The sequence below is a fragment of the Haliotis asinina genome, chromosome 7 (assembly GCF_037392515.1).
Source record: "Haliotis asinina isolate JCU_RB_2024 chromosome 7, JCU_Hal_asi_v2, whole genome shotgun sequence".
In the NCBI taxonomy this organism is placed as follows: domain Eukaryota; kingdom Metazoa; phylum Mollusca; class Gastropoda; order Lepetellida; family Haliotidae; genus Haliotis; species Haliotis asinina.
Window position 1 is genome coordinate 42,926,777 of NC_090286.1, and position 27,326 is coordinate 42,954,102.

Consider the following 27,326-nt stretch of genomic DNA (forward strand, 5'->3'; position numbering starts at 1 on the left):
CTTGGATTTACACTTACTCAGCTGTACGAGTGATTTATGGGCATTGTAAACAGTTGAAGAAGTTATAACAGTCGCCAGAGGTCTCCTTATACATCTACTCAGGTGTAGGAGTGAGACACATTTGTTTTACGCCGCTTTTAGCAATATTCCAGCATCATCACTGTGGAGGACACCAGACGTGGGCTTCACACATTGCACACATGTGGGGAATCGAACCCGGATCTTCGGCGTGACGAGCAAACGATTTAACCACGAGGCTCCAACCGCCCTTAGGTGAAGGAGATAAATTGAACAACTGAATTCATCATTGACAAAGAAATCGAAATAAACCAATCAAAAGGTTTGTTTGAAATCAATATTTGATATCACACTGGCAAATACTATTGATTCTTAGACTGATATTTGAATAATTTATAGCCCTTCGTCGTGAATAGTCCCGATTTTCTAGCTTTTAATTTAATATTCATTTGGTTTAACCAGTCATGAAACGACACACGCACTATCGATTGTGTTACAAGGACAGGTAGAATACCCTATTGTTGGTAACATAAAATTGATCCAACACACGTTAGACGTCGAGACACAACTGTGGTGTCATGATAATTTCAGTATTTCTTGTAGACAGCGTGTTGTAATCTGATATTACCGATCCCCGTGTTCATAAGATTGTGTGTTTTCGATTCCCTTTCGGTGTCAAGGAATATCTCTCAAAGCAAGACAGTTCCGCAACACAACCCAAACAACGTGCTCGTACACGATAAATGGATATACAATCTATTGATTACTTTGCTAACGATTATATTGCTAAGCAACGATAAAGCAAAGGTGAATTACTTGGTCGTATAAAAACGCTCGAACCAAGTAAACTATTTATAAAACACTTTAATCCAGCGTAAACTGATAATTGCGATAAGAACAACGAGTTGTTGTTTCTCCGCGCGAGAGCTTGCCACGTGATTAGAGAACACCCGGAACTAGGCTAATAAGTATGGCTCGGCTCGGGCATCGGTGGGAGACAGTTTTTGCGGTCATTTTGACTCTCCTGGGCGTGTGCAGGGGGTCAGACGGTGTCTGTAGACAGAGCAGTGATGGGGTGGAGTGCGATGGTGAAGATGGGTACAAGCTAACTCGTCTAGACGGTGGCAAGGTGAGCGGCAATTGTTGTTTACGCTCTATTGACAGGGATTCCATATTGCCGTTAAACGAAACAAATCCATGTTTTTGGCGTGTGTTTTGGCACTGAAGGCGGAAACGTGCAAAAGGCGGAAATGTATAAGTGGCTCATCGGATACATCGTAACGATTGCTTAGAAACGGTGATGATGATGTGATATGCAACTGAAAACATTTAAGTTTTAACGATGGACTTTTCAGAGACAATCAATATACACAGTGATGCGAAGTTTTCTTTAACTGGTCAGGTGAAAGTCTGCAATGACCTTTTAAACAATTGAATATATGTCGTTTCGAGACACCAGGTTAGCCATTTACCAAATTGTTTGCTGTACATGGATGAGGCCTGAAACTTAGAACTTCGAATTTCGAAGATTTCAAGAGATTCAATTATTGGCCCATCTGTAGAAGTGGTATGTAAATGTTGTATTTTTGTACATCTACAAAAATGCAGAATTAACATCAAAGGGTGTGTCATAGGAGGATGGTTATAGCTTTTTAGTAATTTGTTCACAAATACCGTCCCTTTGAAGTCGTATTTTCTTCATGCAAAAGTGGTTATTTTATGACACTTCACATAAAATGACAACCGGCCAATGTTGCTTCCATTCAATGTTATTCAAAGAATTTATTGACTTTTATAATTAGATTTGTTCTAAAGTATAAATAATCCCATCCACGATGCAATAAAAGGTACAAAGAAGACTTTAAAATATAATACAGAAGGAAGTTTCATATGCATGCACCATGTTTGCTTGCCTATTTGTCAACAATGCCTTTCTCTTTCAGTTATGTACTATAGATACTGATCCTCCACTGTATTGATATAAACACATGGATGCCCTTCACTCAGCTTTTGTTAGGGACATCGTCATCATCGTCATCATCATCATCATCATCATTGCCACCCTAATCATTTGTCTTGCACAGGAGTCTTTGAACTGTATATCTAATTTTATTGTTGTACCATTGGAATGAAGCACCACAGTTAAGGATGTTCATGATGGAAACAAGTTGTAAATCATAACAGAATGGATAATATTAGGGGATGTTCATTTTTCATATGTTGATCATTTGGGAAATACCAGGTCACAATCTTTTTTGATCATGAAAAACCACTAACAGTTAATCAGTAATCTCACTGTTGGTTTTAGTTTTAAATGTGACTTATGTATTTACAAGGATTGTGCTACATACACTCACTGGGAAAAGTGGACAATTTTGTCTGTAGTCAGATAATGGACTGCCATGGTGAAGTGGATAGAGTACTTGCCTTGATACCTGAAGATCAGGGTTCAGTCCTTGGCATTGTCAAACTGGAACATGTGAAAAGATGGTGTATGTTGTTAACCAGTCTTGCAGGCCTTAAAACAAGGATTTGTTGGCTCATCAGTATACAATGTTTGAGTTGGGAATGCGTGTCATCTTAGTGATGAAAAGGGTATTAGCCAGAACTAGTTCACAGACACAAGCACCTGTGCATGAATGTCAGTCAGTATATGACTGAATAATGATAATAATAAACCATTCTGAAACACTGAGGCAATAAATCAATTACAGGTTGGCCCAGCTTATCGGCTGACCAGACAAAATATACTGCAGTTGCATATCAAATTACATGTGTCAGAGCAGCACACAAAGTATATGATCTAGACTACCAGATGTCACACTTCCATATTTGGGGATACAGCATTGGCTTAGATGGCTGAGGGGGATACATGTAGATAGCTGACTATGTGTACTGACGATTAGGTGCATGACTTTGAAAGTGTGGGTTCGAATCCTGGATGGGATGATCCAAAGAAGTACTTGAATTTATACTCTTTGAATTAAAAAATGTTATCCTGAAAATAACAAAAACTACATTTAGCCACATTCAGAAAGATATTGTGTGTTTATTTGAGGATACCTACATTTCCAGGTGGGTGACGTAAAGGAGGTGACACTGGATGGCAGGACATTCATCTTGAAGACCCTCAGTTTAAAACCCTTGCTGTTTGGTGAGGATCGAATCAACACAAAAACACAATGTTGAAAAAGATACATATTTTCATTACAAATCTATTCACAATAATGTATTATAGGGATTTACAGCTTCTTAATTATTTACAACACTCTACAACTGCCTAGTATTTTATTGCCAAGCAGCTGTTTTTGAAAAACATTGAATTTAAAATGTCAGAAAAATCTGATGCCAGCCCTGAGGCTGAAATCATCAACATGGCTGACTGCTATAAGTACTTTAAACTGTTGTTAAGGCAGGCCAAGGTAAACCTTTGCCTTATGGGTCATTGAGCTACACTGACAAATTTCTATACCTGTTGAACATGTTTTAAAGTTTTGTAAGTGAAAGCTCTCTGTACCACAGAAATTCCTGACTTCTTAACGGCAGAGGAATGTGACCACTTTGTCTCCTTGGCCAAGACTGAGGGTCTGGAGAACAGTCAGACCACTACAGGGGGTGGAAGTGCCCCCCCACAGTTCCAGATCCTTGACAGCAATGGGGACAAGAAACTAACAGTTGATGAGGTAACGACACTGTTTCAGACTTCAGAATTTAACATATGAACTTTATTCTTCTTCTGATAACATGTTGATATTAACAGAACTAATTAAACTCATTATTCTTAACTATCAGATCTAATTTTATTTTTCATTTGTTTTGCAATAACATGGAATAACATTAAAATGTGAACATATCTGTTGGTTGAAGCGTGTAATGAGGTATGTGTTTTTCTGTTTGTAACTTGTATAAATGACATAGGAGAGTATCAAGGTCGCCATATAGAAACAAGTGAAATCAAATTTGACACAAACATGATAAACAATTAAATTTGAATGATATGCACACTGGTTCATTGTGTGTGTTTTTCAACTAGCAATTAAATCTGTTTTTGATTGTATTGTGGACAATCTTCATGATCCTAAAGAGTTTTATGCAATGTTATTTCTGTATGAATCAGTAAATCCAGATATTCTTTTCAATTTTTGTAAATATCTTTTAAACAATATTGAGAAGTCAGTTTAAAAAGTTTCCCACTTTGTAACTCAAATCCAGCGTTTTACAGTACAAATTTGAAGAGAACACACATGTAATGAAACAGTACATTTAAGCTGAATTACTTGCTGTTATAAATATATTTTAAACATTATTTACAACATGACAGATGGATCCCAAAATAAATAAATTAATTGATCAGGTCTTTTCTGAGTATGAACTAAACCAATATGTGGTAAAAATTAAAATGAAAATATTTGTTTTCACATCAGAAACATTGGTAAATGACCTATGTCTACATGTGCAGTAGTATACAAATGTTTTAGAAACGAGTTGAATTTGTGGTCAGCTATTGAACACCTGATCATGGGTTCTGAATTGTTGGAGTGTGACTCTTATTGTGGCAAATATAGTTTATTACGTTCAACATTGGTGTTTGTTAATTTGATAGATATTAATTGAACTGTCTCATTCATTTCAGATGCGGCTAACCATTGAGAATGGTTTTGACATATATCCTGACAACGAAGATGTGTTACAGCTGTAAGTGTGTATGTGTGTGTATCTCCATGAAGTATGCCTGCATTGAGGTAGCAAAGTGGTTAAGGTGTTTGCACATCATGTGAAAGACGAGGGATTGATTCCAACATGAGTGAAATGCATGGGGATATTTTCTGGCTTAGAACCCAACTCACTCATTATAGTTTTTTTATTCCATTCCCACTGGATGAGTGACATATGCATGTATTTTTTCATATTCATGTGTTTCCTTCTTACTGACAAGCTGGTTTGCAGACTATCTCCAAACTCCCTGAGAACCTCACTCATTACTCACTCATTCACTCACTTACTCCCTCACTCACATGCAGGTGTTAACTTAGGAGTTATTCCAGCCTTATACTATGCCTAAGAGAAACTCACATACTGTGTCAAGGCTTTAAATAGAAGAAGACATATACATCAATGCTCAATTTCACAAGATTTCCTTCTTCAGTATATAAGAAACATGTTTGAGTCCAGAGACTGACAACATAATGTGTGCCTCTCCAAGAATTTTAAAAGGTCCCATTGATAGGTATTTGCATTGGCTATATATAATCAAGGCTGATACAGCTTTTTGAGAAAGGGGGAGTGTACACTATGGAGAAAAGGTGGGATGCAGACTTCATTTTCATCCAAGTTTCAATCGTCATAAAACAAAATTTCAGTACAAAAGGTGTGTGTCGGTTATAGTTGGGATGGGTGGTGCACACCCCTGCTACCCCCTGTGGATCTGCCTATGGTATTTATTTTTGTTCACAATTAACCAAATGTTTATTTCTGTTTAAATCCTCAGTTATGCTGATACCAAATTGGATCGTAATGGCGACGGTAAGTTTGTGACTAGAGATGTACAATACAGTGAGGTCACAATTAGTCTCTGAAAATATATACCTTTGATAGGAACTACATTTGATTGATGAGGATCCCCAGTGAGTATGGATATTTGGAACTGCTAACACTGAAAAAAGACTAGCTTCATTTACAGTAGACTAACAGCTAGTCTCTGAAATGAACATATTTTACTGAAAAAACGTCCATAGTGAACAAAAGATAATATAATGAAATGGAGCCCTGAGACTTTCTTCATTTTCCTGAAGCTATGGAAATCTAGACTTGCCACATTTTCTAGACTTGCGTGGGCTTTCTTGGATATTTATACTTCAGGGTCTGTACAACAGACTACGTTTACAGCTGCAGATAGGGTTTGGCAGATGGAAACTTGAAGTGGTTCAGAGACTCTGAGATGAAGGTTTCAATACAATGTGCTTATTTTATAGGTTATTACTCTTTCGTTTTGAAGGTGAATCTCAACCATGAATCATTTGTGTTTACATTTTGGAGATAGTAGAAAGGATATTGCAGACAAGACACATGTAGATAGGAATAAACTGTTTATATTCTACCATTTAGAGCCAACTCATTGTTTTCTTCCATCTGTATTGAAAACCAGACATTTTTCAACTTGAAAATGGAGTGTTAATTATGACGTGGAAACATGCATTTGTAGCATTCAAATAAATTGACTTCTTTCCAAGTATTCAAAACTGCCTTCTTTAGTACTGAAAAATGTCTAATTTCAAGCAGCTCCTTTGTTTGAGGTGTCACAAATCATTATGGAGTTGAATCATCCAGTCGGATCCTTTTGCCAGAACAGTGTGACCATGTTTCTAGAACTGTCCACATCATGCTTGTCCTCCAGGCTTTAAGGTCATGAAGGTCTGGAACCTGCACAACTATGGGTATTCCTGCCACATACAACACTGAGATGTAATTGAAGTATTGTGGAAATCAAACTCACTCACTCCTCTCTATTCTAGGTCTGATCACGCCAGACGAGATGGAGGCTTTGACCCCAGGCGGTTTCAAGAAATATTTGTCAGATTTTATCGAGAAACAACCTGAAAAACACTCTCGCTTTAGCAACCAGGTCTGGCTCTATCCGGACAAATCATCAGATACAGTATTCAAAGCTGTCCAAGAGAGGTGTGTGCTTGTCTCGGGTTTTGGATGCAATTATTTATACATTATGTAATCTTTACAATCTAGTTTTGTATTTCAAGATACCTCATAATGGCCTACATCTTGTATGTTTATCAAATTCTCTTAATAATATGACATAATTTGAAAATACCTTTCTGTCGAAGGTATGGGGAAGGAAACTTTTTAAAATTATTGTTTATTTATTGTAAACATATGATCGAGAGTTTGAGTCCCAGATTTGGCCTGTTTATTATCTATGGTTGTATGCAAAATAATTGTGGTCAATGTCAAAGACGTAAGTCATATTGACCAGACATGCCATGCTATACCTAAAAATACTGTTCAAATTTGTGTTAAACTTCTATTTCCAAAAGATTTTTAATTTTCAGAGTTTCCATGGTGACAGAACTTCCTATAGAACTGGTCCGTATGAGTGACTTTCAGGTAAATCAAAGGGGGACAACCCTGCCATTGCACTTGGGTTATTAGATAAGCTTACCGACAAGGTGTTACCCAACTTGCACGATGGATCCATGTGTGTTTATGTCAGGACAGTTTTACCATTCTGCTTGTTTATAAAAGCTTTGTCATGACATCCATTGCAGCTGTTAAGTATAGTATTCCCAGAAATTATTGAGAATTATGTTGCGTCCTGTAACTCATTACGTTTATTAACGTCTGGCGTTTTACTTACATAAACATGTTAAAACATCATCCTTTTACAGTCTCAGTCTTGTTTTAGTATTTTGTTAGACCTCCTCGCTCAGCAATGCATGCCTGAATACGCCGAGGCACACTACCCATCAAAGTTTGTAGGTAATCGTGTGACAGGGTATCCCAATATTGGACCACCTCGGCCTTCATATCTTCAATATTTCTCAGTCCCTTTTGGTTTATTCTGTCCTTCATGACTCCACACACATTCTCAATTGGGTTTAGGTCTGGGCTGTAACTGGGCCAGTCTAAAACTTGAACATTTTCGCCCGACAACCACTGTTTTGTGTAGCGCGCAGTGTGTTTTGGGTCATTATCATGCTGGAAAATCCAATCATCTTCATACAATGTTTGTGCTGTCGGAAGAAGGTGACCATTTAGAATGTCAACGTATCTTTCTTTTGTCAAGTTTCCTGTGAAAACACACAATGGTGTCACTCCGCGAGCCGATTTGCCATCCCACATGTGAAACTTCGGGCTATGTTTTGGTCGCTGGTAGATAGGTTTGACAGTATCTTTGGTCCAAATTTTCACACAGTTAGGGAAAAGCCAAACAGAACTTTCATCCGAAAAGAAAACATTATCCCAATCTTGATTTTCATGAGCCCGACACCAGTTTAAACGTTTTTCCTTTTGTGCATCTTTCATCAACGGCAAGGGAATTCCACGTTTTTTCACCCAATTAAGTCTCTGTAATTCCTGCCTAACTGTTTCATTGCATACCTGAGGACTTCCTCTGCTAATCATGTCATTTCTGATGTTCTCAACACTTTTCAATTTGCCCCTACTCACAATCTGCCCAAGTCTTCGGCGATCCACAACACTGAATTTCCTAGGCCGACCTGCCCCTGCTTTGTGCTCTATCCCGGTTCCTGTTTGAATATTCTTCAAAGTTCTGTAAACTGTAGACAGAGGAATACCATGTCTACAAGCTAACACTTTAGCATCAGCCTCACCCCTTTCAAAATCATCTAGAATGAGCTTTCTTTTCTCTCTTGCTGTATATTCTGCCATGTCAACACAGGAAGCCGTCTGCTCAGACAAGGGAGATAACTCTTGACGTAATGAGCTGCCTTCTAAGCCTTCAAGAGTTGTCTCCCTTATTTAGTATGCTTAGTGCATAGTGAAAGCCCTTTTTCCAATCTTAGCATCATTAGAAAAAAACAAAGATTTTCTCAATAATTTCTGGGAACACTGTATTAATCTTGGTTGTTGACCTTGATGTGTACACAATCAGGTGAGGCAATGGGTTCCATAATCCGAGCTTTACACTCCATGCAGTGGTGGCTGAATATCTTTCCACCATCGTCAGGGAGCTGAAATTGACAGGGAGGAATATTGTGTGTGCTGAGGTTTGTTATATATCACTTGAGACCCATTAAGATCTGGGTTGGAATCTTTCTTCAGCAACCTATGCTTGCCCTATACTAGGAAGAACAGGCATCATGTGGTCAGACTTGACTGTAACATGTCTTGGTGTGTAAATCAATGCTCATACTGCTGATCACTGGATTATCTGGTCCTGACTTTATTTACAGGCCACCGTCATATACCTGGAATATTGCTGAGAGCAGTGTTAAACAACAAACCAATAAACCATAAGACATGAAAAGTTTTCAGCAGATTTTCAAGATTTTTCTTTCATTTTGATTGTTTTTTAGATAGATGTAAATCTGTAGCAAAAGACCCCCAACTAGGTGTTCAGTCTTTTTTCTGCTTTGCTGTTCTCATGTCTGAACCGTATTTCATGACTGACCATGGGTGTGGGTAGTCCGGTTGGTGTCCACTTAGTACCGACATCTGAGTATTGTTGATGAAGGAATACATTCGTGTCCATGCAGGTCGTCCAGTATGATGTCAAAGGCCACTACAATGCTCATCACGACTCCTCCAAACTGAGCTCCACTGTGCCGTGCTGTAAGCGGTTCGATAGACGGAAGTGTCGGATATGCAGGTTAGACGACTGTTGGAGTAAATCCAATATATACCACACAACGTTTTGTATTATTCGATAAAATAACTTATTTCCTTCCATATATCATGTTTGTCAGCACAAATAATTTGCTGGTTTTAATTTATGGCCTGAACAAAAATGCTTTGACTTCCTACATCAAACAAATGAATTGAACATCTTGGACAAGAGGCCGAAACAAGGACCCATCCCATTAAAAGAAATATGACAAGCCATTAACAGTGACTTCTATCTGAAATTATTTGCTACAAACGTGTTGTTACAGGTTCATGACAGTTCTGTTTTACCTCAATGACGTGGAGGAGGGTGGGGAAACCGCCTTCCTTGTTGCTGACAATGAAACCGTTCACAATGATGTGAGTAACTAAACCTGATGTATCAATAAGAAAAAGTAACTTGTGAAGTTAAGAGACATTGGCAGACATCAACCACCAAAAACACCATACACACGGTAAGTTACCTTCGTGTGACCTTGACCTCATTAAATGGCCATTAGCACCTGATCAAGACCTGGCTAGCTATTCTGTTCTACATTCGTAGCCCTACAAACTACTTAGGCCTATTCGTAACACATTGGAATCAAAGTTACAAATTCTTAGGGCTACGAACATTTTGCGAATAAGAGCCCAGACAATGAAATGTGCCATGAACTACATACTGCATCATAGTTTATCTATCTCATAGAAACAAATCAATTTTTCAGGCTGTGACACTGAGTATGAATCTCAATATTGCATATTACATTTTATTGCTGTTCTAGAAATTACATGGTTTAGAAATTGTAGCGACAGCCATATCGAGCCTTAACTTTGCAATCGCATATACACTGGTCTGCTTAATTGTGACATTGAAAAAAAAAATTTTACTGGAACTGTTAATCTTCTGGAAAACTGAATTTTGTCAGATGGAAAACTTCAGGACCTATATTAGCTGCCCAAACCAAACATTTGAACTAAAAGATGATGATTGACTTCATGTGTTACAGGTTTTGAGGGAGAGTAATAAAGTGAATCTTTACCGTCGATGTGCAGACGCACGTCTCAGGGTCAAACCTGGCAAGGGCAAGGCTGTCATGTGGTACAACCATTTTGTGAAGGAAGATAATCAGTGGTTAGGGGAGCAGGATGACTTTGGCATACATGGCGGCTGTGCAGTGTTGTCAGGAGAAAAGTGGATTGGTAACTTCTGGATAAAAGTTACCGATGATAAGGATGAAGATACAAAGAGAATGTTGAAACTTAAGTATTAAATGTAAATACAATTTGTTTAAAAAGATGACAGACTGGGTATAATTTTATGCCACCTTTAGCGATATTCTAGCAATATCAAGGAGGGGGAAATGGGCTTCACACACTGTACCCATGTGGGGAATCAAACTCGGTTCTTTGGCATGACAAGCAAATACTTTAAACACTAGGCTACCATGCCGCCCCTTAAAAGGTGACACATGGAATATTGTAACATATCCTTTAAAACAATATTGACATTTTTAGTTACAACCTGGGCCTTTGTTGCAATAGTGTCATGACTGATGATGCTATTTTAGGCAGTATACACTCACTTACTTCAAGAAGGGTTGTTAACCATCCTTGACCTTATGGATTACTTCGCAAGGAAAATGTTACACAAAAATATTCCATCTTAGAGAAATGCAAAGCAAATGATTTATCTTTTTAAAATTATACTAGTCAACATGGGGGGAAATTACTAATCCCAGATATTATTACTTTGTCATTGAGGGGCTTTGTTTTATGTAAGGCTTTACCTGTATATTTTCTTTCATCTTACATATTATATCCTATTAATTTGATGTTTGAGAAGACTGAGTACCTTGTTGCTCTCGGGTTTCTTTTGGATTTCGGTAGCTAGCAATATCCTTAAGACCTTGGTCAGATAAACTAATGGTCGACATCGTGAGCATTGTTCAAACTGCAGTTGACAACCCCAGCCTAATCTCATCCCATGATCCCATTTGCTCTGCTCTTACGTCAAGCAACAGTGTCAGGGACAAGACTGTTCTGGCTTTGTTGCATGCATCTCGTGAAAGCAGGGATGGCAGCAAGTCAAAGTGACTACAGCTGAAAATCAGCTGCAGGCATGTGGCCCCCATCAGGGTCCAGGATTGACTGAAATGCACTTAAATCTGCAGATTTCTGCAGATTCACAGAAAATTGCCATTCCTGTAAAATGCAACTAACAGGATTGAATAGTCAGGCTCACTTCCTTGGCTGATTCATGTCATTATATTATATTTGCATGATACTAATAATGTTTATCACTGGATTGTCTAGTCCAGACTCAAATATTTACAGACCTTTGTATAGCTGGAATTTTGATTAGTGTGGTGTTAAACAACAAGCTAACAACCATGATGTCTTTATCTAACTTAGTTGACTGAAGGGGTATACTAGACAAAACACTCTTGAATATTGGAAACCCTCACAATCGAGGCCTTATGTCTTAAAAATCAAGGCAAGTGAAAAACTTAGTCAGGACAAGTGTGGCATGTGACTTTTAAAAAAATCCTGATCCATTGCAAGTAATCCTACCAGGGTAGTTTCTTATGTGAATATGTGAAAACCAGAGGTAAGCATAAAGAGAGGCCAGTCATAGTTTCTGTTACTTGTTTTGTTCTACTTGTTTGTTTGTTGGAGGGTAATGTTTACATTTGTTGATGTTTCTTCACTTTATATTTTTTATAAAGACTGCTATCTAAAGATAAACTTTTAACTACTGGTTAATGACTCCCTTTTCCTTTCGTCCCAGCAAAGACAATTCCGTGTGACTGATTCAGGTTTAACAGCTCTGTCGCCTTGATGACAGAGCATAGCCAAGCAAGATGATGTACAAGATGGTGACTGCTTTGGTGGACCCGTGGATTGGTGCAGACAAACCTGGAAATATAATCTGGAAAAATTGGGATTCAAACCCACGATGACGTTTCTGGCACAAAATATGCCGCATCTTACATGACCAAGCACCAATGTCCTATGATCAAGGTTAATAGTATGCCAGTGTTATAATCTCACTAGTGATGACTTGTTAATAGTAAACTGGTGTAGCATTTGTTTGTTAATTTTTGAAACAATGAATTCGAAATCAACAGACAATAATGGAAGATGCTCTGTTGGAACTGATTCACAGCTTAAAAAGGACAGCTACAACTGATGTGGCAAAAGTTTTCAGAATCAATCAGCCTACCCTTTATACAATCCGGTGTATAGATTTTTTATTTAGATTTTTTAGCGCTAAGATAGTTTTAAGTGCCATACATTAACTTTGAATTAAAAATCTAAGCCCAGGTAAAGAGCATGTCTAGAGAGTTCATATCATGGTCAAAGGTCACATGAAGTGGAGAAACAGAATCTGTTTAACCAACAAGTTTGACATAAAATACATCACACAAGTAGCAAGATGAAAAGTTCTGAACATTTTTAATTAATGATTATAAAAGTATCGTACATTTAATTGCATGTAAAATTACAACCAATCTGAATACTGATACATACAGGATTGACAATACAAATACATGGACATAAACAATGCATCTTGAAGGCCACAATAACTTATTCATTAGACACTCGTGGTGTACCGTCACCTCCCATTTCTTATGTTAAAGGCTGACTCCATTTATCTGTAACGAAAGTGTGTATTTTGATCAAGATATATTTACCCAATTAGTTCTTCACAGAAGTTGTAAAAACTTGAATACATGACAATTCAACGATAACAATTTCTTTTTATGGTGTCAATTAATCAAGTGACAGTTGTTATTTTATACAACTCAGCCATGATTAAGGTATTAAGGTGTCTAGTTAAGGGCTGAATAAGATTTATTGTTTTGAAGTGTTGTCATACAAATAGAATCTGATGCCAATTAAACAAAAGTACATCATTCACTAAAATTTTGTCTACCAGTTTTGTAACAGGACACTAAATTCCAGCATCTCTAACAATTACTGAATCGTATAAAATGCTCAGTATGCTATGTTCGATAGCCGCCTTGATCCAAGAAAGCTACATGCTGTTCTGTGTTGATACAGCCTCTGGCTATATTTTCATGGCGAGAAATGAATGATAGTATAAGTAACATGCTGTTCGAGAAGAAAACACATTTCTCAGGCACAACTGACTCAAAAATGAAGAGGGGAGGGAAGTAACGAAAGTGATGAGTGAGACTTGCTTTCTCTCCTACAAAGATTACCAACAAGCACAATTAGGGACGCACTACACTCAGTGTAGTCTTCATACTTATTACTCACTGAAGATACAGCAGCATAATATTTTTACGGCAATATTACACTAATGTAATGCCGCTTCACGTATGACATCAAAATGGTTCAAAGTTGTGATGTCACAATGCTAACGTTGCTGTACCAATTTTATTTGACCTTGCTTGACTTGCGGAAAGCTGAGAGTCCTCACACTGTAGGCAATTTCACCACAGTTTCTGTCAATTTATGTTGTTAAGTAATAAATAGAATACTAAACTCGCGTCCATGAAATGCCATTTTTATTAAACTCATTAAAGATTTACTATAAAACTCACTTTCTCTCCTTTGATACCAAATCATTAACTTGTTCAATAAAAATGGTATTACACAGGTCGTTTAGTATCCCCTGTATATTATATGATGTGGGATATTCTTAAATAAACTTCATTTAGCATCAACCATGACTGACAAATAATTTTGAAGTGATGCTCTGATGCCCTCAAAACCTGTTTCTTTTGTATTGGTTTAATAAAACTAAATACATGTAGTCTGTGAAGGACTGGAAAATACTGTCAAAATCCATGTACATTATTGATATACAAAACAATTTAACAAAACAATGGAAACAAATTAGTATGGTTTGTGCGTGCATGAGTGAATGCATGCTTGTATGCAGGTTTGGTCATTTAGTTAGCTTCAACGTCTCCCACCATGCCCAACCAAGGATATAAAAAGAGTTAATGAATATCTATGCGAGTGTGGTTTTCGCCACTTTTAGCAATATTACAGCAATTTCAGGGCAGGGGACACCAGAAATGGGATTCACATATGGTATCTATGTGGGGAATCAAATCAGGGTCATCAGCATGATGAGTGAACACTTAACCACCAAGCTAACCCACAGCCCCAGTTCATGAATAATATGGACCACAGACATAAACTACAAAATCAAACATGTATGTTTAATGATTTTCAGGCATGTGCATGCACTAACAGTGATATTTCATAGATTTATTGTAAATGTATTCAATTAATATCACCGATCAAAATCCATGCAAATATAAAATATATGTGTACTTGTTTACCATTAAGATAACATATCCCGTGTGTCACAAAGACACAATTTGTACATAAGAAATGTACAAATTTCTTAATTCCATTCTCATGTTTTTCAAAAACCTATATTTACATCCATGATTCAAATTCTATGTATGCCCATGGTGAACTCGTAATTGTTTATACAGTAGGTTCTTGCTACAAGATCAAGTACATGTTCTGTCTCTGCTCATCTCATTCGTAGTACACAGTAGCAATGTCGAAAAACTTGGTGTCGGTAGTCCTGTTGATGGTATGGTTCACATGTTTCACGAATCGGAGAGTTTCCTTGTCTCTGTACACAAGTGCCAGTGAGTTGTCCGACGGACAAACGGTCAGAAGCTGTAAGTATAATGTACTGGGCTGTTTAATAAATGCCTGTGAATATTCATATATAAGTAAAAAGAGTGGCCAGTAATATTTCCTCACGTCATGTTCAATTTACGGCAAGTATAAACAGAACCAAACGTTACCATGCACTACCATATCTGTACATCCATATTCAAGCCATGGTTGCTTCAGTCTAGTAATCATGCAGTTCAGAGAAACATGTTAGAGCTACCACGTTTGAGTGAAAGGGTATGGTTTTGTGCTGGATTTAGCTATATCACAACAACCTCAAGATGGGAAACCAGAAATGTGCTTCACACAATATACCCATGTAGGGAATCAAAACCAGGTCTTTGGCATGAAGTACCCTTAAATCACTAGGCTACAGTTTTTGATCTCTTGATTCCTAATCTTGTCTTCAATGTAAATCTAAGTATGATGATAATCAAGACACAAGAGAAGAGTGTCTTAAACAGCATTCATCAAACAAGATTTCAGTGCGTTAGAAGACAGCAGGAACAAACAGACTTTAACGACAGGGCTGGTATGTGTAGACAAACTATGACCACAACCAGGATAAATCATGGATTCAAACCCACTCTGAGTCCAAGCAGCAGCATTTACAGCATTGTGCCACCTATGACTATTTTAGAACGTGTGTCTGGGCTAAGTATTATCTTAACAACTTCTGTACTACAGTAATAAAGCTTGTAATGTAAGTATCGTGATCTGACTGCATCAAGTCCTACCTCTTCATCTTCTCCCTTAGCTATGTAAGTCGTGTAGCCACCGTTGTCAGAATCCCAGTCTGAAACAATGAACATGATTAATTTCATTTTTTGGCTGTATTAGACATAAATGTTCCTACCATTTGCGTGCATTTGAAAATCATATGTACTCTGAATAAAATATTAAGACTAAAATATGAAATTTGTTTGTCTGAGTGGAACTGTTTCAAACCAAACCTCAACACACACAAAACATCCAGCACCTCAATGCACCTGGATAAGGGGACACTGATACATCACGGAAAGGTCATGAAGATGCTTTGATGCTCAGTGACCACATGTACACCATTTACATATATAGATATTATTACACAAACAAGTATGTTATACAACTTCTACAAAACGAGTGTGAAATTTTGTAGTGAGTGAGTTTAGTTTTGCGCCGCACTCCGCAATATTCCAGCAATATGGCGGCGGTCTGTAAATAATCGAGTCTGGACCAGACAAACCAGTGACCAATAACATGAGCATCGATCTGTGCAATTGGGAACGGATGACGTGTCAACCAAGTCAGCGAGTCTGACCACCCAATCCTGTTAGTCGCCTCTCACGACAAGCATAGTCGCCTTTTATGGCAAGCATGGGTTGCTGAAGGCCTAATCTACCCCGGGGCCTTCACGGGTGGGGAAATTTTGTACGTCACATGATACACTTGCTAGAGTGTAAGAATGTCTGCCTTCTTTTCCCTTCTTTTCTTCCTCCTTTTCTTCTTCCCTTCTTTTCATGTACATCTGTGCCGCAAAAAATGGTAAGCAAGTGCGACAGCCCTCTCCACTCTCATGTTTAATGACATCTCATGTGACAAAGCAACGGTTGCTAGACAAATGTGATATGTGCATGTGATATATATAACATTGGTCATGTTCACTGTGTTAAATATTGTCTAAAGTGTGTGAGCCAGAAGGGCTACATATGCCTGAAAGTTGCTAGCCCACAAAATAATTCTTTAGCTCGAAATTTAATGAAAAAAATTAGCAAAATATTGAAAAAAATAAATACCATACAAAAGAAATTACTCCATGAAAATTCAGAAGTGGGGCCGGTGACTGTAAAGATTTACTGGCCCTACTCGACTTTTACTAGCTATGGGCTGGCAGGCCAGAGGCAGTTTCACACATTGGCCATGTTTCACCATATGAGTAATATACACACATACTAAGTACACATCAATAGTGTTTTGACTACAGATACTGGGGGAAATAACCATTGGTTTGTTGTATAGAGATGTCATATTACGTCTAGACTTTCTGGACAGTCATGGTGTATCATGAAACCTGACCACAGACCATTGACCCAGACCCTGCCCTCCCATAAATAGTGGTTACTAAACAAACTTGCGTGTAATAACAATTTTATTAAATGATTTGGTATCAAATGAGCTAAAGCAAGTTTGATACTCAATTTTTCATGAGTTTTATAAAAATGTTATTTTATTTAGGATTTGTAGCATTCTGTTTATTTTTGATAAATTGATAGAAACTGCCCACAGAGTGATGACTCTCATATCAATTTTCAGCAAGTCAAGAAAGGTCTAATACCACTGCAACAGACGCATTAGCATTGTGACGTCATAACTGTAAACATTATGATGTCATGTATCTATATGTGTAACATTGCTGTAAAAATATTACACTGCTGTTTCTTCCAAGGGCGAGTAATAAGAATGAATAATTGACCAACCATCATGGGGATATTATCCATAATGACTGTCATCTCAAACATTGATTTTTCACACATCTCTATTGGTCTTGTTTATTTGCACACTCACAGTACACTACAGTGTGTCCTGTTGTTTGTCATCTTACTAACCAGTAGCTATCAGGGTTGAGAGACTACCTTAATTACTTACCTGGACATCCGAAATACATGAAGGCATCGAGGGCATACTCGGAGCCCTCGCTGTCTGTGTCATGAATAAGGGTGTAGCTGCCATGACGCCACTGTCGTACCACACTCCGGCACTGAGGATTGCCCCCGAACTCTAAAAAGTTAAACACCACTTGTGATTATATATCATGTTCAACAACTATAATTTAGTCTAAAGTCTAACCCTTGGCATGTGCGTTTGTAGTCCTAATGTAATATATCTACTGAATATCATGCCACAAGGGAAAAAGCAGTGTATAAAATAAGCCAACAAGAAGATAAAGTTGTCATTATCCCCTGCAATGGCAAAATACTCTTCGTGAATATGTCTACAAGATATAATTGTGTCAAATGTTTTGGCATGTGTATGGCAAAGTGGAAGGACAATATTGAAAGATTTTTAAGTTCTGCTCCAGAAAGGAGCAATACCACCACCTTCAGTTGAAGCCAACCTTGCTGCCAAAACTATAAAACTATTTTAATCAGAATACTAACTAACAAAAGGCACAGTTCACCACTAGATATACACATGTATTAGATTTGGTGAAGAAACACTGAGCTTTTTAAAAGTTCTGCTACAGAAAAGAGCACTACCACCAATTTCAGTCAAACTTGGTGCCATGAAGACAGCAAAAATCTTTTATTCACAATTTCAAAACTATTAAAAGGCACCAGTACATCACCAGACCATTAAATGTGCCAGGTTTGGTGAAGAAATAGCGAATAGTCTAAAAGTTCTGCTCCTTGTTGCCATGGAAATGCCAAAATTTTTTATATGCAATTCTGAATTCCAAACCTTCCAAAAGGCACCAGTACACCACCAGACCGATCTTTGTGCCAAATTTGGTGAAGAAATATTGAACAGTTTTAAAGATCTACTCCAGAAAAGATAAATTTGCATGGATGGATGCATGGACGTGACGTCTATATCTGTATTTAATGAAATACGAACTAAGATCTGATTTTACACATGTACAAAGCATACACGCGTAAGTCGGTACCTATACTTGGAGAACAGGTGAAATGTCCAACAACACTCTTTGTCTTTGTACTCTACAACATGCACATGTTGAGAAGTGTGGAAAATATTCCAAGTGATCAAAGTTAGTCATCATGCCACAAAGATCACTTGATGAAACAGCATTCATCAGACCGGCACAACAGAATACCTTTACTCTGGCTGGCTGTTCCGTTGGAGGTGTCTGCTGCCTCTTCATCATCATCAGACGATGGCGCCAACTCATGAAGTTTGAGTCCTGTCAGGTTGGAGAGAATAAGGAACATGGCATCGGACTGAAGGAAGTTGACACACTTTGACAGGACCTCTGGCATATCCCCATCATTGCATGAATCATAATTTCTGAAACACATTTTCATCACTCTGAGTCTATAACACAAAAAAAGCAAGAGTTAACATAAATTCATAAATGAAAACAGCGCTTCATCTAGCATACTTTGACATAGACACGTACACTGATATTGTGAGGAGTGAGTGAGAATGGTTTCACACTGATTTTAGCAATATTCCAGCAATATCATGGCAGGGACACTTGAAATGGGCTTCACACCTTGTAACAAGTGTGACAAGCTAATCCTCATTTCAGAGGCTCATGAAACACACATGGGAACTGGTGTATTGTGTGCATTTACTATACAGATCATGGTACATGCCCTACCTTTTGTTGGGAGGCCCCTGTGTGGACCAGGACACGCCCTCATCACTCATTGCCTGCAGAACCATCTTGTACTTGTCATCCTGCACATCAGAACAAATCCCTTGCTGCATTTGATCTAGTGCTTTGCTGCATCTGATTTGGGCCATTACTGCTTTTAATCTTGTCCTTTACTGCATCTGATCTTGTACTTTACTGTATTTGATCTCTTCCCTTACCGTAATTTGATCTTTTACTGTATTTCATCATGTTCTTTACTATATTTGATCCAGTCCTTTACTGTGTTTGATCTAACCCTTTACTGCATCTGCTCTAGTCCTTCACTCTAGTCCTTTACTTCATCTGATCTCGTACTTTACCATATTTGATCTCTTCCTTCACTGTATATAATCTAGTCCTTTACGCTATCTGATCCTATTCTTTCCTCTGATTCTTTTACTCTGATTCCATCATTTATCTGATCCTTTGCTCTATCCTGATTCCATCCTTTACTCTATCCTGATTCCATCCTTTACTCTATCCTGATTCCATCCTTTACTCTATCCTGATTCCATCCTTTGCTCTATCTGATTCTATCCTTTACTCTATCAGAACACATCCTTCCCGTCCCCGTGTCCTATACATAATTTGCTGTTATTTGCCAATGACTGGTAGGAACAAATGATAATACCTTCAAAAGGTCAACCAATGAATACGACAACTCTCATGAAAGTCAATTCCTTCAGCTGAGGTGTGATGATTTGATGGACCCTTCAGTTTGACATACAAACAGTTTCTATAACAAATTCTATTGCCTGCCTCTATGATACCTGGAGAAAATCCTTCAGTTCAATCTCGGAATCATTCTCAAACTTCTCCTTTATATCAGCCTGAATCTCCGGGTTGAGGTAGATTGGGTTGATCCAGCTGTAGAGGTCATCCTCCTGTAACCATGGTTTCAAGTTGACCATAAAACTATCCTATATATAGGACTATACACATATAGTATGCCAGCAAGTATGCATTGTGATATTAATCCATTAATTTGATGTATAAACAAAGCACATGCTTCACACAGACAGGCAGATAGATAGTTTTTAATTAGTAATATTAGCCAGCTGGCCAATGTTACAATTGTTGTTACAACACTATTATTGACACATGGTAAAGAAAACAGAAAAATTATATTTAAACACTATTTCAAACATTCTTGGAGCAGATGCATTTTATAAAATTGGTTAATGCTTTCACAGTACATCTTTGTGAATTCAACAAATTTATTATCTGGGATTTACATACATATTTACCACAGAGAAATTCTGGACATTGTAGCAAAATATGAAATTCATCCTGAACTTGTCCGCTGTTACAATGGTTACATAAAGTGTTCTGTCTTTCAGAATCTTTACTTCATCTGGTTGCATTCCCATTCAAATCATGTAGAGAAATTTCATTAAGTATAGAAAAATGGGAATGCTAAAAGTGATGTTTATCATGTACAGGTCCTTTGTGACAACAAAATTATGTTGTGATCTCAGTAGGCAGATGGGCGGCATGAAAACCGAATGAACATTTATCATGACCTAATTTTCAGTCTTCTAAACAATGACAAAATGTTTACTTACATCTATATTGTTTGGTGTGATAAGAGGGGGTAGGGTCTCCACGTAGGGTTTACATCTGGGTATACCAGGACCATGGTACCAGCCACTTACAGACAGTCGGCACTTGCTCTTTGACAGAATCTCTGCTACCTGTAGTAATTGAGTGACAGGTATAACATGATAACTGTCATAATATATGATAATGATAGTATTCACACATCATCTTTGATTCCGATCCACAATCACACATCCTCAAACTTCAAAGAGACAGAACTTAGACCCAAACCTTTAGCATCTCAGACTAAAAGATTATGTACTACAAACAAAGTTTACAGTCAATGTCAGATTTGGCCTTAAAAAGTTATTGAAAGCTCTTAAATATTTCCAAAGTATTGAAAGCTCTTAAATATTCCCAAAGTCAAAAGGTACAAGTTTGCAGTCAATGTCAGATTGGGCCTTCCACAGTTATTGAAAGCTCTTAAATATTTCCAAAGTATTGAAAGCTCTTAAATATTCCCAAAGTCAAAAGGTACAGGGCGAAAAAGATAATCATGACTAGGCCTAACTAAAAACCGGCTGACTACAAGCATTTATACATTAGCAAGTAGAGATAATTTTGGCTGAGTAAACACCTCTAAATAAAATGAGTTCAGTAGTATGACAGTAGTGAGTGAGTGAGTGTGGGTTTACATCGCTTCTAGCAATATTTCAGCGATATCATGGTGGGTCACAACAAATGGGCTTCACACAGTATACCCATGTGGCGAATCGAACCTGGATCTTCTGCATGACGAGTGGACACTTTAACCAATGTGTTACCCCACCTAAAAAGACAGTAACAAGAGTATGTTTGATCACTTTAGCAAACCAAGATGATGGAACAAAATTTGTCTTCTAATTGGAAGGCCTAAATTCCAATGGCCACATCTGTGTGTGCCTAGAGGCTCACTAGAAGAAAATCCATCCTCATCCAGCCCCAAGTAGAGGATTTTACCTTGAGTTGTCACTCACCTGATGAAAGGACACCTCTGTCACCTCAAAGAAAACCATACAGTTTCTCTGTGGGCAAACAGACTTCACAACCTTGTTTGGTTGCCCATGCTCTGAAACATAATCATGAAAACTAACTATCAGCTGCTGTTTGAGAAATATTCCTTTTAAAAACACCATGTAATATGCAGGTTGGCATAATCAGTCCCTTCATGGTATATATTTACAGTGAATAAGGGTTTATGCCATTTTTAGAAGCATTAAGAGAATTATCCAGGACTCAAGATTATGGTCATCTCAGGGAAAAATCAATGTCACAAGTCCAAAACACTCCAAATAGATAACCAATATGGTAACTTCTTGAAATAAATATGCTCTGCTTATGTATTTATGAACTCATTTTCACACAATAGAGAGTACTTCCCATGCTTGTTCGGCTAAGTTTTTCTTTTTTTATGAACTCAAGTTGCCTTGATACTTCAAAAACCTCAGACCATACTGAGCTCATATCAGTTCTGTGAAGATCTGAGCTAGAATTAGTCTTAAGCAAATCATGCTTGAGACATTGGTCATGGTCTAGAGTTCAATTCATTTACCATATTTATTTGCAGATGACAGTGGGTGTTGTATGAACATTACTATTATCTCCCAATTGTATAGATTGATGCTCATGACTGGATTGTCCGGTCAAGACCTCATTATTTACATACTGTGGCCATAAAACTCCAATATTGCTGAGAGCAATGATTAGCGACAAACAAAAAATTGATCAAACATGATGGTAAGTAAAGTACAATGATATAGAAACTGTGTGTCTGGTTCCCCTAACTATTTGTATGATTCTGGTTCAACTTAAGTGATCAGTGACAACATGACAATGACAACTGACATTCAGCACGATGAGCAAACACCTTATCCATTTGGCTATCACACATCATAATGTAGCCCCTATCATATAGCTGGCAAATTGCTGAGTGGAACTTTCAACACAAAACTCCAAAGCAAAAATACAAGCAAGTGATGGAGCTGTCATCTTACCATCCACATCAAAGAGATCAAGCATGCCGCCATCAGCTTCCCCCCAGCTGTCAGGAACCAGGTAAAAGATGAAGGCGATCCTTCGTCCCTCCAGCTCATCGTCATGGCACAACAGCACATCTGCGTTTGTATAAGATATCGGTATGAGGAGACAACTAGAGTGGCATCACATGCTCTGATCAAGACTCACTTCCTTCTTTGGGCAGCTTTGAGTAACAATGGTCATGACACATTAGCAATAGTCAAGTTTCATCATGGATGCCAGGAACAGGCTGGGCAAGCAAACCCAAGGAAAAGTTTGCCAGGAGTTTTGGTGGTTTGAGACACTAAATATTTTTTATCTGATTATTATCTGTCAATGCTTTATAAAAAAACCCCATAAGACCTATCCCTAATCATTAGTTCATCTCTACCAAGAATCAGCATCCTGTTGTTAAACTCCATGTACATACACCATGTGCACAGTTGTCTTTTCTTCCACAAAGCCTGAAACTACAAAATTCAAAACTTCCCCAAATTACATTCAATTCATTTGTTAAACGTGGTAGTCCTAAACTAACTGACTGTGTCATACCTGTGTATTTATACTGAGAGCAGAATAGGTCAACAGTTGATGTGAGTGGAATATCTGTGACCTCTCCAAGCCATCCATGGAAATCTTCATACAGTAGTTTTCTGGAGTGTAGGTGGAAATGTAGGTAGGAGGGAATGTGACTAATAACAAATGTGAATACCATAGATAGCAGAGTTGACCCACACATTTCCATATTTCAAACTTTTACCTCACTTTCATCTCACATTTACCATGTTCACCAACAACAATAAAGTAGAGCTGAATACATAGCAAAATAAACGTCATTCACTATGATAAAGCAGTCCAAGTAAACTTAGTCTCAGTACTTTTCGTTACACTCCACTACTGAGTCTAACAAAACCCAGTAGGTGGTCGCATCAGATAACCTTTGAGCGACCTATCACCATCCAATAAACTGCAAGAAAGCCGAACAGATTTAACCAATCAGACAACGGCTACTGTTAAGGGTATGGCGAGACTTAAAAACAATCGCTAGTCATTGACACGTATCCCTCAATAAACGAAAATCTGCGTAAAACACAGATATTTGACTTGCAGTGTACATGCGTAAGGCTTTCTGATGACACGGTTACCGTTAGCTAATATTTACGTAAGCTGACATCCTTGAATATTGACAAAGAAGCTATTTTCAGCGCCTGTTTACACACTGTTGGCAGTAAATGATGCATGCTTAATGTGCAATACCCAGTAGCGATTTTATGGAAAATAGCATTTGGAATCATTCAGGTACACATCTTTCCATGGTATAAGTTCACACAGTATGGCCAAATGTCCAGTTTTGCGATTTGGTAAGCTGTGTTCTGACTGGTCAATCTCAAAGGTTACCTAACACGACCTCCTACAAGGTTTTGTTAGACTCAGTAGTAGCGTCAAACAAAAAAGTGCTGAGACGAAGTTTGCATAGACTATATGATAAAGTGTTTTAATAAGCATGATCAGTCAATGACTAAGTTATTCATTTAAACACTAAAACAAAGAGCCCATCAACATTACAACTATTCTGTCATCTTCTGACAATTTTATACAACAATGTAACCTCATGATATGCTTGCAAATCAATAATAAGTGACTCACTTGAGACATGCTATGCTTGGGGAAGATATCTTTCTCAGATCTGAACTCTGAAGTAACAAACATTTATAGTTTAGACACAACACATACACACATCAAATCAGGAAAATCATAGAGGATTTTCATCCTGAAAAGTCATTTTTCAAAATACATTAAACATATAAATAATCATACAAGCTTCGTACGATCATGAAGTTAACAAATCAAGGTATCAGTAGTCACGACCCCAATGTGTTGGAGCATCACAAAACTTCATGCTTTAATACAATAATACAACATTTGTGTTGCAAGGTTATCTTGGACACAATAAAATGTCAAAAGTATACTGAATAACTTATCTCTTTCTCTGATTATCCTTATCAAAAGTTGAGTAGCATACAAGAATGGTTTTGCTCAGCATCTTGACAAGAGAAGTGATGAGTTTTCATGCATTGTATCTTCAGTCATCTCACTACCATATTGACTTTACATCAATGCAGTGTTTGGGGTGTAACTACTGCAGTTTGGCATGAAATGCATGTGGACTCGGTCTTTTTTCAAATAGCCAATGACCTGTAACAGTGGCAGTGTTGGGGCAGAAAGGTAAATGCACGTGCAGTTCATGATAGTTACCTGTTCACTGCACAGTGATAGATTGTTTGGATCACTAACATTGACTACTTCTAACTGTCATCATGAAAGTTTATTCAGATGATGCTAAACGTTCATTCAGAAAGGTGTTTAATTTTTTTAAAAAGAGCAAATGTAGCAAACCGATTCATAAGGTGTCGGATTACAAGAAATGCACTTTTGCTCTTGGCAAGAAAAAGAATATCCTGCTAAAAATTGTGAGAAATAAACCAACAATCAATAAACAAAACCTTGTACAAAATGGTAAGCATCCGAAGTTGGATTCTTTTGACATTAGGGTCAGCAGAGATGTCATTCGCCGGATATTTGCTAGAAATGAACCTGTGACACCTCTGCATGTTACAGGTCATTGGCTCCCTCCCTCTGCAAGCTGTCAGCATTCTGCTGTTTATTTTGTTGACAGTTACACAGACAGATTCTTTCACACAAATGCATAAAATCAGTGATTTACAATGTGATTAGGTTGTCTGACAAATATCCATTTGTAAAGTTTGAGATAGATTGGATCATTGGACGAAGAGTTATTTCTGAAAAAAAACAGGTCCACATGCATTTCATGCCAAACTATAGTAAAAGAAACATCTTTTACCATGGCTACTAACCTGTTTGAATTTATATAGGTCATTGTTTTTCTCTGCAAAAGGCACTGCCAGAAGTTCAGCTTCAAGATCTTCCAAGAAGCTGCTTTCTTGGATGAAGTCTGGTAGTAAACAGTGTGTAAAGGGCAACTGGTTCACACAAGACCCACTGTCATCTGCAAATAAACATGATAAATGAACTGAACTCTAGATCATGAAGCTTGAGGCGATATCGTTGTCACAGATTAATATCACCATTTGTTCTGTTTGTAGCCGACATGTCAGCAATGCCTGAGGATTTAAACATAACATAAACATAACATTACCAACAGTGATGATGAAAAATCTCTTTTCACAATCACACTTGTTACATATTCTCAAGTTACTACAAGGTTTGACTCACTTTTTGCATTTAGCTTAGAGTGACTTTAGTTTTAGCAATATGTCAGCAATATCATGGCGGGAGCGTCACACAATGTACCCATGTGTGGAATCAATCCAGGTCGTCAGCATGACAAGAAAACGCTTTAACAACTAGGCTACACTACTGGCACTCATATGGATAAAACATTGATGATTTAAGTACTGCATGATTTTTTAAAGTTTGTGGTTTTGTGGGTATAACAATTTTATTATTCTCATCCAATGTGCATAGTGCAGGTAAAAATGTATTAACATTATTAAATTTATTGGACATTTAATTTCGCTTTTAAAAGATCATAAGATTTTACGTAAAGATGGCATGGACGACATTAGTTCAGCTATAGTCTGTCTGGCTCAAAAGTGGATCGATAAATTGTAGTCTAGCTGGAAAACTAATAAATTTAACATACTCAATGAAACGCTGATCATAATCAGAATATCATACCAACTCTGTGAGAAGGCATGGAGACAGAACAGCACAGGTTAATGAATAAATAAATTTCTCATACCACGCTTAGCTTGCTCAAGTAGCACGACATGATATTTCATCACATATACCGGTATATGGTCTCTGTATAAACTAATGGTGTACCTTGAGGACTTGTTGCAATCATAACTAAGTCGAACACATGGACTCTTGCTCTCTAGCTCATTCAATGCGTTTGGAGCATTTCACTTGGCACTATCCACCCAATTCGATTAATATTTCATTTTCTATAAGTCTTCACCCCATCTAAAAAATACATTGTATTTCATAAAACGTTCTCACCATCTGTCACAGACTGCTTCAGGCTAAAGGCATCTTTAAATCTTGATTTCAGACTTGTCACTTTGGGGTTTATTTGCACATCCTCTGCATTTGGTGGTCTTTGTCGTTTAGTGACAACTTCACCATCGGACACCTGTGGTCGCTTACCACTCATTGTGAAAAAGTGTACACGGTGGACCTATGGGCAACACAAGAAAACGTCTACATGATCTGTAAAACCGACGCGCTATTACTATCAGCGTACCCCGCCAAAACACGTGCATTTGTTGACGGAAGTGTCCGTTTTCCGTTATAGTCGTAATAG

The 27,326-nt window shown here is 37.7% G+C and overlaps 3 protein-coding genes across 5 annotated transcripts in view; 2 read left to right on the top strand and 1 right to left on the bottom strand.

Annotated features, from left to right (window-relative positions):
- The window catches only part of LOC137290399 (U6 snRNA-associated Sm-like protein LSm4), a 439,957-nt gene that overhangs the window by 407,611 nt on the left and 5,020 nt on the right, over positions 1 to 27,326 (top strand). The window lies entirely within an intron of this gene.
- Positions 930 to 13,278, top strand: LOC137290392 (transmembrane prolyl 4-hydroxylase-like). 2 transcript variants are annotated; one of them, XM_067821296.1, is made up of 11 exons: positions 930 to 1,147; positions 3,094 to 3,172; positions 3,541 to 3,701; positions 4,652 to 4,713; positions 5,507 to 5,541; positions 6,531 to 6,696; positions 7,083 to 7,137; positions 9,249 to 9,361; positions 9,645 to 9,735; positions 10,365 to 10,630; positions 12,146 to 13,278. In XM_067821296.1, the coding sequence occupies exons 1-10, from the start codon at positions 989 to 991 to the stop codon at positions 10,626 to 10,628; spliced, it is 1,185 nt and encodes a 394-aa protein (XP_067677397.1). In that variant the 5' UTR covers positions 930 to 988; the 3' UTR covers positions 10,629 to 10,630; positions 12,146 to 13,278. The 2 variants fall into 2 exon arrangements, with proteins under 2 accessions (XP_067677397.1, XP_067677396.1); XM_067821295.1 differs by lacking the exon at positions 12,146 to 13,278 and having other exon boundaries at positions 10,365 to 12,115.
- LOC137290388 (prolyl 3-hydroxylase OGFOD1-like) lies at positions 12,795 to 27,310 on the bottom strand. 2 transcript variants are annotated; one of them, XM_067821289.1, is made up of 13 exons: positions 27,023 to 27,310; positions 25,855 to 26,006; positions 24,626 to 24,672; positions 23,531 to 23,631; positions 22,957 to 23,076; positions 21,940 to 22,031; positions 20,950 to 21,078; positions 20,155 to 20,268; positions 19,349 to 19,428; positions 18,842 to 19,032; positions 17,656 to 17,787; positions 15,768 to 15,826; positions 12,795 to 15,030 (listed from the first exon to the last, which is right to left on the bottom strand). In XM_067821289.1, exons 1-13 carry the CDS (start codon positions 27,174 to 27,176, stop codon positions 14,884 to 14,886), a joined length of 1,518 nt encoding a protein of 505 aa, XP_067677390.1. In that variant the 5' UTR covers positions 27,177 to 27,310; the 3' UTR covers positions 12,795 to 14,883. The 2 variants fall into 2 exon arrangements, with proteins under 2 accessions (XP_067677390.1, XP_067677392.1); XM_067821291.1 differs by lacking the exon at positions 15,768 to 15,826 and having other exon boundaries at positions 12,795 to 13,013; positions 27,023 to 27,302.